This window comes from Schistocerca americana, chromosome 11, assembly GCF_021461395.2.
Source record: "Schistocerca americana isolate TAMUIC-IGC-003095 chromosome 11, iqSchAmer2.1, whole genome shotgun sequence".
Taxonomy (NCBI): domain Eukaryota; kingdom Metazoa; phylum Arthropoda; class Insecta; order Orthoptera; family Acrididae; genus Schistocerca; species Schistocerca americana.
Genome location: NC_060129.1, coordinates 145,937,077 through 145,952,785, shown reverse-complemented (window position 1 = coordinate 145,952,785; position 15,709 = coordinate 145,937,077). Strand labels below are relative to the sequence as shown.

General features: G+C 42.0%; 1 protein-coding gene across 2 annotated transcripts in view; it reads right to left on the bottom strand.

Moving 5' to 3' along the window:
* The window catches only part of LOC124553788 (dynamin-like 120 kDa protein, mitochondrial), a 199,490-nt gene that overhangs the window by 168,360 nt on the left and 15,421 nt on the right, over nt 1-15,709 (bottom strand). For both annotated transcript variants that reach the window (XM_047127766.1, XM_047127767.1), the window contains exon 2: nt 12,241-12,502. In XM_047127766.1, the coding sequence (XP_046983722.1) occupies nt 12,241-12,502 (262 nt within the window). The remainder of the gene's footprint in view (nt 1-12,240; nt 12,503-15,709) is intronic.

Below are 15,709 nucleotides of genomic sequence, written 5' to 3'. Positions count from 1 at the left end.
ACCTACTGCAACCTACATCCTTCTGAATCTGTTTAGTGTATTCATCTCTTGGTCTCCCTCTACGACTGCTAGTAATTAAGCTTTGGTTAAAAGAAAGTATCTCTGAATATGCATGAAACGCCCAATACATGAGAAAGACAACGTTATGGTGTGCTCGAACTATAGGGGAATACGCCTATTATCTACAGAATAAAAAATGTTCTTCAACATCCTCTTTAATAGGCTTGCACCCTTTGTTAAAATGCCTTTGGGGACTATCAATGTGGAGTTCGTCGACAAAGATCTTCACAATATGACAAATACAAGAAAAATGTACAGAATTTGGGATCGATACTTGTCGCCTCTTTATAGACTTCAGATGAGCCTATGACAGCACTGACAAATGGGCCTTGTATACAGCAACGGAAGAGTTAGAGATTCCTAATAAATTGATTGCATTAGCAAAAGCGCTATGGAAAACACCTACAGTTAAAATACAGAATATGTTATCAAGTGTTGTGACCACAAAAAATAGGTAAGACAGGGAATGAATCATCCTGCCTTCTGTTTAACATAGCCTTATCAAAAGTTGTAAGAGATGCAGGCATCAAAACAGGGGGGGATTATTCCATAAAAATCACTTCAGGTGCTGGCATACGCAGATCACAACGGCAAGAAAGCCAAGAATAATGAAAGAAGCCTTTACAGATCTTGAAAGAGCTGCTAGAAAGATGAATCGACAGATAAATGAAGGGGAAAGTAAGTATATGCCCATAACTAAGGAAGAGTATCCTAATAAGGCCTGTCCACAGAAATTTGTTCGTATAATTTTGATGCCGTATGCAGTTTCACCTATCTTTGATCATAAGTAAACTGGAAAAATAATATCAGCTCTGAAATCCAAAAATAGCGTTCGCCAACAACTGCTACTGTGGGCACATAAACCTAGTTGCTGATCAAGAAAACTAAAGTTGTGACGTATAAAGCTTTAGTGAGTCTGGTGCTAACATACGGTGCCAAAACATCGACATTAACAAAATTTGATGAAAAGCAACTTGGCATCTTTGAAAGAACGATCTTGAGGCAAGTTCTTGGGCCAGTGTAAGAAAACTTATGTCAGGAGGAGGAGGAGATTCAAGTACAAATTATATAATATATAAAATGAACAAGACATTGTCAGATACAGAGTGACTCAAAAGTTGTTAACATTTGAAAATTCAATAATTTGTGGAATAACGTAGGCAGACAGGTACAAATTGAAATACATGCTGGAAAGGACGCGGGATTTCACTGAAATAAGAAAAAGGTGCCCAAAATGACCAACAGATGGTGCTTCGTGTGGTACAAAAGCAATAATTAGCATTAACAGTTGATTTTTAGCGAAGATGATGATGTTTATGACAAATGCTAAATATGAAACTTCCTGGCAGATTAAAACTGTGTGCCAGACAGAGACACGAACTCGGGACCAGGTTCGCAGGAAAGCTTCTGTAAAGTTTGGAAGGTAGGAGACGAGATACTGGCAGAAGTAATGCTGCGAGGACCGTGCGCGAGTCGTGCTCGGGTTCCTCATACGGTAGAGCACTTGCCCGCGAAAGGCAAAGGTCCCGAGTTCGAGTTTCGGTCCGGCACACAGTTTTAATCTGCCAGGAAGTTTCATATCAGCACACACTCTGCTGCAGAGTGAAAATCTCATTCTGGAAATGCCAAATATGTCAGCTGTCATTCACGAGCAATATCTGTAGTCGACGGACAATGTTGTGAACAGCACTGTACAGCATATTTGTAGGTATGGTGAGATATGGTCTTCGGATATTGTGTTGTACCATCCCTTATGAGACTGGAAGATAGTGGTAGACATGTGACTTCAGGTAACCTCACAACCAATAATCATATGGACTGAGGAATGGGGACCTGGAAGACCAAGCACGGTGGATGTGGCAGCTCAGCACGCAATCCTCACCAAACAATGTGCGTCAGATATCTTTCAAATGTGTAGCAATATAAGACGGAGCACCATCCTGCATAACTGTCATATCTTCCGGCAGGTCTTTATCAGCCAGGCTTTAACATATCGACGTACCTCGCACCCATTATGCTGACAGTTTGGAAAGCAGCACCCTTCTGTCTAGTGCCATCTGTTGGCTGCTTTTTGCACGTTTTTGGTTTCAATAAAACCCACACTCTTGCCAATGATGATGATGCCCTAGGCAAACTGTCTTTACAGGGATAAATGGGGTAAAGGAGGGCACAAGAAAAAGAGAAGAAGATAATGAAGGATGGGAAGACAGAAACTGATGGCAACAGCCATGTGGGATGTGGTGACAGCTACAGGATCACCACAGGAGTGTGTGTGTGTGTGTGTGTGTGTGTGTGTGTGTGTGTGTGTGAAATAGAGGGGGGAGGGCGATGGGGAGGGGGAGGGGGAGGGGGAGGGGGGGGGGGGAGAGAGAGAGAGAGAGAGAGAGAGAGAGAGAGAGAGAGAGAGAGAGAGAGAGAGAGAGAGAGAGAGAGAGAGGGGGGGGGGGGGGGGGCAGAGAAAGATGGTGGGGGGATGCGGGAGCTAGCAAAATGCAGGTATGTCTATTGTTGCATTTTGCCTGCTGTCTGCTGTTCCAAACAGTCCCAGCACGATTAACGTCGGATAAGTTAGTGGACCAGATGAAGTGTGATTGGGAGCGCAAATGCTTGTCAAATAAACAACATATAAGGTCTGTTCAAAAAAATTTCGGAACTCTGTCCACAAAATTTTTCTACTCTTACCTTTTACTTACTGTGCACGGCACCTGTCGAAACACTCTCCTTCACAATTGATACACTGCTGTCAATGCTTTTTCCACTTCCAGAAACAGTCTTGGTACATTCTTGCTGGATCAGCATCTGCAAATTTTCTTTTATCTCATCTATTGTTGCAAATCTTTGTCCTTTCAATGGGGTTTTCAATACAGGAAACAAAAAAAAAAAGTCTGCAGGGGCCAGATCTGGAGAGTACAAAGGATGAAGCAGCACAGAGGTATCATTTTTTGTGCAATAGTCACGCATGACTCACAAACCGTGGGATGAACTTGGCGGCAACACAATGCGTTCCAAGATGCTGTGTCAGTATTTCGTGACACAATCCAACTGAAATGTTACATTCTTCTGCAATCTCTCGGACAGTCAGTCTTCAATTCGCACACACCGTTTCGTCAATGTTCCTTAAAAGAGTGTTGTCGGCAGACTTCAAAAGGCTTCCTGAATGAAGGTCACCTTTAACTTGTGTCCAGTCATTTTTAAACTGTGTGAACCATTTGTAGCACCGAGTGCAGCTTAAGCCCTCATCACCGTAGGCTTCTTGCAGCATTTGATGTTTCTCTGTAAAGTTTTTCTCTACTTATGTTTCTCTGTAAAGTTTTTCTCAAGTTTCACACAGAATTTAATGCGGACGAGTTGCTTCTCTAACTTTGCAAACTCGAAATTCGTAAACTGTGTGACACAATGTTTCACTCAGTACATCAGTGAACAATAACTAACAGACATACAACAATTAAACTTCCGGCAGTTACACATTAAACACAAGCATGAGCAGGGATGCCAACTGCATTTTGCTCAAAAAACCATTGGCGCATAATTACGAATGTTCTGCAATTTTGTGATGTTTGTCATCTTGGAATACGGGAGTGCACACACCAAACTCATTATGAAGACGCAGAAGAAGTGGGAATACTTGGTCACTGAGAAGGCATACATAAACATTCTACTTTTTTCCTTCCTTTTTTAACAGAGAGAGAGAGAGAGAGAGAGAGAGAGAGAGAGAGAGAGAGAAGCCTGAATAACTGAGCCCAAGTCACAGTACAAAAAAATACAAAATCATCTCCAGCCTGAACTACACCATTTCAGCGTGCCAGGAAGTTTTAGCAAGTATCCTGGTCAACTATGAACAATTATCCCTGCAAAAGATGATCGTGATAGAGGAAACAGGTGTGTAAGGTCAAATTAGAGGCCGTATGTATCGATTTATTTTTGAACAGATGCTACAGGAGGGCTGAGGTACAATGGTAGTGAATGCAAGGCATCTCCTGGCTGGTTGCGTGTTTACACCGTGATGCCTCCAGTTGAAGGTGGCATGGACTGCCCACAATATGCAGCCTACTGACAATGCCATTTTCGTCATCAGGACAAGTGAATTATCTTTTAATTTACCACTGAGTATCCATACGACTCATGAGTCACAAGTGTTTTAACGATTGACGTCTTCATCGATACAACCTACTTGAGCTACAGCTCATTTAAAGTCATTTCATAGCTCGGCGCAGAAGTTGCGATCTTTCATTTATCATTGCCTACAATACACAATGAGTTCAGAAGTTTTAGAAGTTCAAGCATGGCGGTAGCAAGCAGAATCTGAACTATGAGAATGAAGTAGCGAGACAAAAACTCACCAAGAAGAGACATTTAAGGTAACAGACGGCAGCTTAAAACCGTGTCAAGGTGTACTCAAGCTATATAAAGCACAATAACAGCTTACACTACAGCCATTCACAAATTTTACAATTTACCTTCCACATGCTGCAAATTGAAGGCCTCACGGTGCCATCCGTCAGTGCCTTCGACACCTCACACCATTCGAAAAGACGCAAAACTGCAACCACATTACATGCCTCCAGTCAATTATTGTCCACTTCTGTGTGGTTTGGCCCACTGGCCCACTGTAGGTGTGCAGCTTTATGTGCTCCTGAGAGCAATGGCCTTTAACAAGGTACTCCATTCCAAACATCCACTGTGTGCTGTTCCCTTTGCAAAATATGCCAGACTACTTCAGAGATACCTACCTGCGTTCACTGACAGCAGATATTCCTGTCGGGTTACAAACCAACTGTTAGTGATGAGACACAAAACTCATTTCTAGTCCCCTGAAGTTAGGACCTCTTTCTGACCACTGTTCTTATACTGCATTACATGGTTGAAGAGGCACACCATTCCTTGCAGACAAGCCAGATGATCTGCATTGATACATCAGGCAACTTTATTCAGGCACAGTGATGGGCAAATCTGAACCCAATAGGTCGTTTCTACCATTGTGCCACATCTCTACAGCGACACCACGTGCATTCCATAGAATGCTCTGGCACATACCACTTCATTCCCACGACTCAGGTCAGTCGTGGGGGTCACAAGACTGCTACATCACTTACGGCACTCCAAAATCGACTGACACTAAAGAGTGATTAATGTTTGTCTGCTGAGCTTGGCAAGCACAATTTGGTGACTAAACACAATCACAGCATTGTGTGTTTACTTGACATAAGGAGTTTGAGGAAGGCCAAAACAAATAGCAAATGAGAACAATTGTTATCCTCGCATATGTATAACTAATGAGAAATTTAATGCCATTTCCAATCTCCAGGAATGCGACTGATGTTTGACGGTGTCCGAAATCGCTCCGAGATCAGCTCTCGAGCCATTGCCGTGGAGTGCCCCCCCAGTGGGTCCCTTGTGGTTTTGACTGAAGTTGAACATTTGCTGGTTAGTGGAAGAATCCCAGTAAAATCTGCAGTTAGAAAGAGCACGTTCTGAGTCACACAAGATCTACAGGGCACCACAAACAAGTCAAAACTAGCCAGTGAACAGCAGAAAAGTTGAGGCCACCACAGTAAAAGACAAAACGCTTTATGGCATACTGCACAGTGACGAACAAAGGATATTACTGCCACTTTTTGTACGAGGTTAGATTTGCTTATTGCAGGAAAAGACATGGCAAACAAATATGACAAGTCAATCTTCTTCACAAAAGTTCACAAACCCTTACTGCAGCTATAAATTCGAAGAAATAAGAGGAGTACCACTCATCCGGCCTCCTTACAGCACAGGTTTATCGCCCAGTGATTGTCATCTGTCTGGACCGCGTGAGGAGCAGTAGCAGGCTTGCTCTTCCGAGACTACGCAGCCGCAAAAACTTCGAGTCCAACCGTCCAATTACACAACAGGGTCACGAAGCTGCCCACACAGTGGACTAAGTGCACTTCTAAAATACGATGTCATGTAGGAAAGTGCCGTGGCAGTGTATCTCTACTGCTCTTAGGTTGACAGTGTCTCTGTTTCATGTAGCCAAAGTAATGACACTTTGACATGCCAACGAGAGGTGACAAAAGAGACAATTCTCGCTATTTTCACAAGTATTTGGCTTTTTTCTGAATACGTCAAAAATTATGTGGTTGTGGTTTCATTGAGAGCTAACAGCACAGTTTAAACTGATAAAAGTGAAATGAGCAGCAATCACATTTATAATCTTGGTATGGAAATGAGACACTTAAAGTAGTAAAGGAGTTTTGCTATTTGGGGAGCAAAATAACTGATGATGGTAGAAGTAGAGAGGATATCAAATGTAGACTGGCAATGGCAAGGAAAGCGTTTCTGAAGAAGAGAAATTTGTTAACATCGAGTATAGATTTAAGTGTCAGGAAGTCGTTTCTGAAAGTATCTGTATGGAGTGTAGCCATGTATGGAAGTGAAACACGGACAATAAATAGTTTAGACAAGAAGAGAATAGAAGCCTTTGAAATGTAGTGCTACAGAAGAATGCTGAAGATTAGATGGGTAGATCACATAACTAATGAGGAGGTATTGAATAGAATTGGGGAGAAGAGGAGTTTGTGGCACAACTTGACTAGGAGAAGGGATCGGTTGGTGGAACATTTTCTGAGGCATCAAGGAATCACCAATTTAGTATTGCAGGGCAGCGTGGAGGGTAAAAATCGTAGAGGGAGACCAAGAGATGTATACACTAAGCAGATTCAGAAGGATGTAGGCTGCAGTAGGTACTGGGAGATGAAGAAGCTTGCACAGGATAGAGTAGCATGGAGAGCTGCATCAAACCAGTCTCAGGACTGAAGACCACAAAAACAACAACATGACAAATATTTGACTTTTTCCCTAGTACACCACAAATTATGAGGTTGTGGCTAGGTTGTAATGTGACCACTAAAAAAAACCAGTCAGTGACATACTGGTATATTACTAAGCTTAGCTCACGGCCTAGGTTAGGCCACGAGCTAAGTTTCACTCACAAAAACTAAATTAATAATGTCTGTTGTCATACATATTTGACTGGTTTTTTTCAAAATATGTCAAATTTTGTGCTTATGTAGAGACCTAACGGCAAAGCGTACACTAAATATACAATCTCGGTTGTCAAAATATTTTCCCATTTCTTCCAAATGTGTTACAGTTTCGGAGGTTGTGGTATACTAACATGAGACAGTGACAATATGCCTTCATTTCGTACCTTGAAAGACATTATCTCCCCTCCCCTCCCCTCCCCTCCCCTCCCCACGTACCTCACAGTGAGCACTAACAACACTGTTGCACAAAACATGTGAGTATGCCACTTACCTGATCTAGACTTTTATTGTATTTGGTTTTGCAGTAACAGTAAATAAAACGATTAGAAAGAGGAGTCTAGATTATATCTGATCCATCATCACACATTTTCACCCACAGATGTAAATATGGAGCTCATATTAGCATATTAGCTTTAAGCATCCCACTTCTAGCTGGAATTTACTAATCCAGAGGAGTGACGCATATTCCTATGTCTTCTTAGCAGTGAACAATACTCATAAATGAAAACTATAAAATGAGGTATTGCAAGTAAAAGCACAGATAATGCACGGGATAGTAATTTTATTTGCACGTCACGTCATGCTGAGCGACATCCCACGTCTTCAGGACGTGACGGCAATCGCAGAAACTTCACAAGAGAAAATACTTGCTCTGGCACAAATATACAGGGTGATTCAAAAAGAATACCACAACTTTAAAAATGTGTATTTAATGAAAGAAACATAATACAACCTTCTGTTATACATCATTGCAAAGAGTATTTAAAAAGGTTTTTTTTTTCACTCAAAAACAAGTTCAGAGATATTCAATATGGCCCCCTCCAGACACTTGAGCAATATCAACCCGATACTCCAACTCGTTCCACACTCTCTGTAGCATATCAGGCGTAACAGTTTGGATAGCTGCTGTTATTTCTCGTTTCAAATCATCAATGGTGGCTGGGAGAGGTGGCCGAAACACCATATCCTTAACATACCCCCATAAGAAAAAATCGCAGGGGGTAAGATCAGGGCTTCTTGGAGGCCAGTGATGAAGTGCTCTGTCATGAGCTACCTGGCGGCCGATCCATCGCCTCGGGTAGTTGACGTTCAGGTAGTTACGGACAGATAAGTGCCAATGTGGTGGCGCTCCATCCTGCTGAAATATGAATTGTTGTGCTTCTTGTTCGAGCTGAGGGAACAGCCAATTCTCTAACATCTCCAGATACTGTAGTCCAGTTACAGTAGGACCTTCGAAGAAAAAGGGACCAAAAACTTTATTGGCCTAGTCAACAGCGCCTCAAGCGAACAAATGTACAACTAAATGAAACTTTATAGCTCCCTTAATTCGCCGACAGATAGTGGTTAGCTCTGTCTTTTGTCGTTGCTGAGTTTTAAATTCCTAAAGTTGTGGTATTCTTTTTGAATCACCCTGTATAACTTCCAGAGATCACCAACCTTCTCTGAAGAGGTGCAGAAGTCACAAATGATACATACATAATTTTGACAACAGTTATTACATGGTGTAGGAAGACAAATGGAATGTTCCTTTTTTGATATTCATTCTATTTTGAGAAGCTGTGTCAGGATGTTACCACTGACAGAATCTAACTATGCCATCAGTTCAATGATCCATTAATTGCACACTTTACATTGGCCTGTCTCTGATCTGTGAAAGTCAGCTGATTTTGAGCCACTCTCCTATGTTTACACTCTTCCCAGCCTATAGCTATGTTGCAATATTATGCACTGCAGCATTAAGTAGTCATTGTGAATACAGGGAAGATCCACGGACAATGTTGTGTCCAGTGATTGTTAACATTGTAGCAATTGTTAATATTTGTTATAAAAGTGGACAAAGATTTACCTTGTTCTTCCAGTGATGCATTAACTCACTACATGTTTCCTTCTTTTATGATCTGACTGCACTTGGAGGAAGAGGTGGGACTTGTCCCAGCAGACAATTCACCGTGAACCAATCACGAGCTTCCATACACGGCACTTTTCACATAGCAGCCAAGTTAAAATGTGTCATTGTTATGTGTTTAATGTCAATAAACAGGGTGTCCATAAAGTCCTGCTATAATTTCCAAAAATCGTAACTCAAGAACTACTCAACACAGAGAGTCATAGTTTGTTATGAAATATTCATCAGCTTTTTTCCTTTGTGCTTTGTTGTAGGTTTGACCTGAAAGTGCGCCAACATGGCAACAGACCACAAGAAGGCGCACTGTATCATCTCTGACAAGAGTACTGCAGGATTTTTGATACTAATATGGAAAGACACCACAAGCTCAGTTATAATTTCTCCTTTACTTTCCCTCCAAGTACCACTGTATCCACCATATCGTTGGCAGCCCAAAAATTCTGGGAGGCCTAACTTATTTTTTCCTCTCTACACACGTGTTTAAAATTTCGGTCCAAAACGTACCCTCCCCTATACAAGAGCATTAAAGTTCACTCTTGTGGTGTACGGCAGGAAGGGTGTGGGGTGTTGGCGAGGGTGAGGCAGGGGTGGGGGATCCCCACCACACGAGCCTGCATCTGATCTCCACTTATCTCTGTTTCATTTCCACTGCCTCCCTTCTCTTTTGCTCCCACTGCTACTATCTCCAACCATCTCTCTCTTTCACAGCCTGACCACCACTATCTCCTCTTTCTTTGGCTCTCACTGCTATTGTCTCTTCCATCACTCTCTCTCTTTTTCTTTCACTGTCCCTTTCCCTCTCCCACCAATACTCTTGCCCCTCTCTCTCTCTCTCTCTCTCTCTCTCTCTCTCTCTCTCACACACACACACACACACACACACACACACACAGGCACTGTCTCATATCTCTTCCACCATCACTGTCTCTCCACTACTCTATCTCAGGACAAAAAAGCATGAATATGTCCACACGCCAAAACTGTTGTTGAGGCATGAGGATTGTGACAGCTGGTTCATCACACTTCCGCCCAAATCTTTTAAAGAGGAACATATTCGTCTTCTTGTGCTCCAACAAGGGCATTTTCCTGCTGGGTCCCTTCTTTTCCCAGCGGGCCAACTTTTGTCCATTTTTCCCATTCGTCCTACTTCCACGCATTAAAAAATTTGGGCATTTTCCCAGTGCCCTATACCCAAAAGATAAAGTTTCACAGTCTACAGTTTAAAACCTTGAGCAACCCCTCATCACGCACAAATGTGGAGAGGAGAGAACAGTAGCTCAAGAGAAAGCAGCAGACTTTTAAGCATGAAAGAGAGAAAAACAATGGGAATGGAAGACAGCAACAGTTGGACAGAGAGACAGGCAAAGTGTCAGAGAGGGAGACACTGCTGAGAAAGGGCAAGAGAAAGGAATGAAGTCAGTGACAGTGGGGGAGACACACAGGAGAAAGTGGCAATGGGAGAAAAATGAGACAGAGAGACATATGTAGAAAGTGTCAGCGAGAATGAGATGCTGAGTATGAAGGCTTAACTATGAAGAAAAGGATTTACAATGTTGTGTGTTAAAAGAGCACAAATATGTTCCTTTGCCGAAATTTTTGGCGAGGATGGTGGAATGAGGACTGAGATAGCTGTTTCCCACTTTTCTGTCAGAGTCTTTGACACAGGAACATATCTACCTTTTTTGTGCCCCAACGGGCATTTTTCCACCGGTTCCTCCGCATCGTACTCAAATGCATGAATGAAGAAAAGATCTCTATATAATATTTAACATTTGGATTACAGTTACTTAAGAAATAGTAATACGCTTGCTGGTTTATAGGGAACAGCATGTGTGAAGTTACAAAATTTTTCTTAGTAAAATTTGGGCTGTTTCTGTCCAGACTAAGAGGTGCGAATTTTTCTGTATCCTCACCATCTGTAAATGGGTAAACACTTTCTCTATTAACGTTATGTTTGAAGGCATGCTACAAATAAAAGTGCAAGTCTGGGTTTCTGCATATGATATCCCATGTTAGTACAATATTTTGTTTGTGTTGTATTACTATTTGGTTGAGGTACTCTGTGGGTGGTGTGCAGCAGCTGGAGTTTTCCGGTGCATGCCTTTAGGTCACATTGAGTACATTGTGGAGCTTCCAACACCACATGGACTACTGAAGGAGAGTCTCAAAATAGGTGACATTACCTCTTCAATGGAGAACATTTGATAACACTGAATATCGAAAGAGACTTGAAAGATATCTCCAGAGTGTTCTTACAAAGTCTTAAGAATACTTTCACACTGAAAATCTAAACGGGTACAATTCATGTAATAGATGTTACTAACTGTGGCATGTAGACTGGCAATAGCTAGGAAAGTGTTTCTAAAGAAGAGAAATTTGTTAATACCAAGTATAGATTTAAGTGTCAGGAGGTCGTTTCTGAAAGTATTTGTAAGGAGTGTAGCCAAGAATGGAAGTGAAACATGGACAATAAATAGTTTGGACAAGAAGAGAATAGAAGCTTTCGAAATGTGGTGCTACACAAGAATGCTGAAGATTAAATGGGCAGATCACATAAATAATGAGGAGGTATTGAATAGAATTGGGGAGAAGAGAAATTTGTGGCACAACTTGACTAGAAGAAGGGATCGGTTGGTAGGACATGTCCTGAGGCATCAAGGGATCACAAATTTAGCATTGGAGGGCAGCGTGGAGGGTGAAAATCGTAGAGGGAGACCAAGAGATGAATACACTAAGCAGATTCAGAAGGATGTAGATTGCAGTAAGTACTGGGAGATGAAGAAGCTTGCACAGGATAGAGTAGCATGGAGAGTTGCATCAAACCAGTCTCTGGACTGAAGACCACCACCACCACCACCACCACCACCACCACCACCACCACCACCACCACCACAACATAAACCAGTTGAAAGTTATTCCAAACACATACTAGTACAATTAACTAGTAATATATTGAAACTAAAACTACTTCAAGACTATTTAACAGTCTTGCAACAAGAACCCTGTCATGTTATGCACATCATGTACAGTTTACTAATATGAATGGACATGTTACGTTATTTAAAAGAAATTAGAATTGCGGTATGATTCTTCTTAACAGCAATAACATAACAGTTACAGAAGAAGTAAGGTATAACCTTTCCAGACGTCACTGTCTCGAACATAAAAAGGTAACAAAGAAATTGCATTAAATACAATATCTGACACAACACTTCAAGCCACGTGTAGCCTCAGGAAATGAGCAGAAAAGTTTACCTTGTTCAGTGTCACACCCCCTCCGACAGCACCGCCGAGCAGTAAGTAGCGAATTTTCAATGCCCCTCGCAAGATTCTACCGACAAACATCACCACGCCCCTCCGTGGCACGTACGCACCGGCCGGCGCACGCGGTTGCAGCAGCAGAGGACTGGCGTGCCGGCGGTGCGGGTGGTAGCCGGCGCGCCCATGTAGGTGGCACAGCCAGCGTACCATCGGCACAGCTGCGCCACCACTGCGCCGCACGAGCACCACTCGGTACCTAAAAAAGAAGATAGTGTTTATCACTCGTATCTGCCGAATAGCCACCCCCTACCTTCAGGGATGTCAGATGAAATTCACGTAAAGACAATCCACACTACTAAATGGCTAATCCAGAGCACGAGCCCAGTTGCTAATGCCTATCTAACGGCTTCCAGGGGCAACAAAAATTTTGATTTTCAATATTTCATACAGTTGTTGAGGAAATTTAAAAAATTTGGGATGCTGTCATACTCTACACATTAAGACAAAATGTAATTAGATAGAAAAAAGAAACCCACTCACCAAGAGGCGGCATAACACACACATGTAAAAGAAGGTTATAATTAGGCAAGCTCTCTGAGCCAGTTGCTACTTCTTCAGGAAGAAGGGTTGAAGGGGAAGGAAGCGGGGTGGAGGAAAAGGACTGGAGAGGTTTAAGAAATGGGGTAGATTTTGGGAAAGTCACCCAGAACCACAGGTCAGGGGAGACTTACCAGAGGCAATGAGAAGGAAAGACTGATTGTTGGGGGCTGCACCGGCCAAGATTTGAAAACCTGAGAGCTTAAAAGTGGAAGACTGCATAATATGGAAGGCAGACATTACTGCTTAAACATTGTGCATGAGTTAATAAGAGTGAAAAGCAAAGTGCATTGTATGTAACAGAGGTGGGAGGTGGGGTGGGGGGGGGGGGGGGGGCAGTGAAAAATAGACAGGTAAGACAATGAAAGATGTAGAAAACTAAAATGGAGTGAAGGTAGAAGTAATTACTGTGAAGAAATGCTGAGACAGAAGGAATTAACATAAATTAGGACCGAGGATATGTTGTAGCGATAGTTCCCAACTGCAGAGTCCTGAGAAGCTGGTGTCTGGGGGAAGAACCCAGATGGCACGTGCGGTGAAACAGGCACCGAGATCACGACTGCCATTGCGTTTTGCCAGTATATACCCTCTGCCTATGCCCATACATCCTAATTGATAATTTGGTGGTAGTCGTGCCAATGTAAAAAGCTGAACAGTGTTCACGTAACAGCCGGTAAGTGACACGTGTCGTTTCACAGGCGACATAGTATAGGTTTTTCCAGTTACAGGGCTGGTATAGGTGGTGGTGCAAGTCATGCAGCGGGGACAGTAAGAGAGGTAGGAGGCACAGAGAAGGGAGATAGGTACAGAAGGAGCAGAGGGTCTGACGAGAATATTGTGGAGGTTGGGAAGACAATGAAAAGCTACTCTAGGTGTGGTGGGCAAAAGACAGAATGGATCTCATTTCTGGGCACTATTTTAAGAACTCACGGCCTTGTCGGAGTAGCTGATTAATACATTCCCAGGATAACACTGAGTAACAGTGGTGCACTCCAAAGTAGTTTTTTGGAGGGATCAGCGGTACCAGGATTGCATGTGATGGCCCAGGAAATCTGCTTTTAAACTAGGCTGTTGGGATAATTATGTCCAGCGAAGGCTGAAAGAGTGGTGGTGTATTGCCATAAAGAGTGCACCCGAACAAACACGTTTGCCACGAATGCCGATGTTGTATGGGAGAGAGCGTTTGACATGGAAAGAATGGGAACTATCAAATTGTAAGCACTGTTGTTTGATAGTAGGTTTAATATCGACAGACGTGTGCAGCTCTACTAATTAAGAATTATAATCTTATACTAAATGTTTAACACAGTATGTCCCAGGAGAAACGGTCAATATCCAGGGACAAGACAGGAATGATCATTTGAAACAAAAAGTCTACTAAACTTGGACTCTAAAACGTGTACGTCCAAAGCCATGAGCAATTCTTCATTTTCAATAATGTGAAACAAATCTCTTCTACTGCAAGCTCTTTGCTTTTCATATTTTCAGAGGTGGTAGTATAGAATAATAATAATAATAATAATAATAATAATAAAAGGGTCCAGTAAATGTGGGCTGTAAGGCGCATACCTTGCCAGCTATGAGCCCTTGTTCGTCTTTGCCACCATCAGATATCTCTTCTACTGAATAAATGCTCGCGGCTCTTAAGATATGTATTGTAGAGCACGTTTACTAGACTTTTTTGCTTCGCATGGTCATTCACTTCATATACCTGAATAATGACCATTCCTCCTGGGACACTCTGCATGTCTTGAGGCAGCATTAACTCGCACATGCAAATCACTACATTCATCCAATTTTCAAGAATGAGAGCAAGTGGTGCCTTCTAACAAATTTTACATATTATTTCAATCCATTACAAAAAAATCTCATTGAGACCCCCACAAAATGATGAAAAGTAGTTTATTTCTAACCACATTTTTGTTGTTAATCCAGTAAAACTGCAGCAGCAGGCATGATGTTTTAATTTATTATTTTTTTTTTATTACTGACACTATTCACGACACATTTTGCAGATAGTGTCCAATGTATTTACAATTAATTATATCAGTGTACGGCCTACAGTGCAGGAAAAGTATCATCATAAACATTGAGATATATGAAGAATTAGTTTTTGTTTAAAATACAGTAAAATTACTGGCACCGCACTCATCCAGTGCTTGGTAATGAGAGCACTTGGCGACTTACAGCAAACTATTAACATAATTTAAAATCTTTTCTAAACTTCTTCTTTCTTATGTTCTTAATGTAAAATATTTAACGTATTAACACATTTGTAAAGTAAACAGATGCTTAAACCTGTGTTCCATACGGGAGTTCAATCCTTTAAAGACCCGTGGATGGGGTCTAATGCTATTTTCGAAACTGAGGTGAAAGTAAACAGATGGGTGAGGAAAATTTGACAGGGCAGTGAATAACCTACATCAAAACAAGGCCTCTTGAGTATATGACTTCCTCTCAAAACCACTGACAACCTTGGGAGAGCCAGGTGTGCAACATAAACGAGACAGGTAAAACACCCCCACACTTCAGGGAGAATGTAATAATTCCAGTTTCAAGTAATGGAGGACCTGGAGGGTGTGAATACTACCAAACCACCAGTTTAATAAAGCAGTGAAAAATCCAGGATGGAATGTAACAATATTGTGGAAAGGATAGTTGCTACTCAACATTTAGCAGAGGTGCTCAGCCGCAGACAGGCACAACAAAGAGATTGTCAGAAAGTGAGCTTTTGGCCAACAAGGCCTGTGTCAAAAATAGACAACACACAACTCACACACACATGACCACTGTCTGGTTGCAGACTGGCCACTGAAGCAGACTATGGTCGTGTGTCGGTAGTTACTTTCTGACAGTCTTTTCGTTG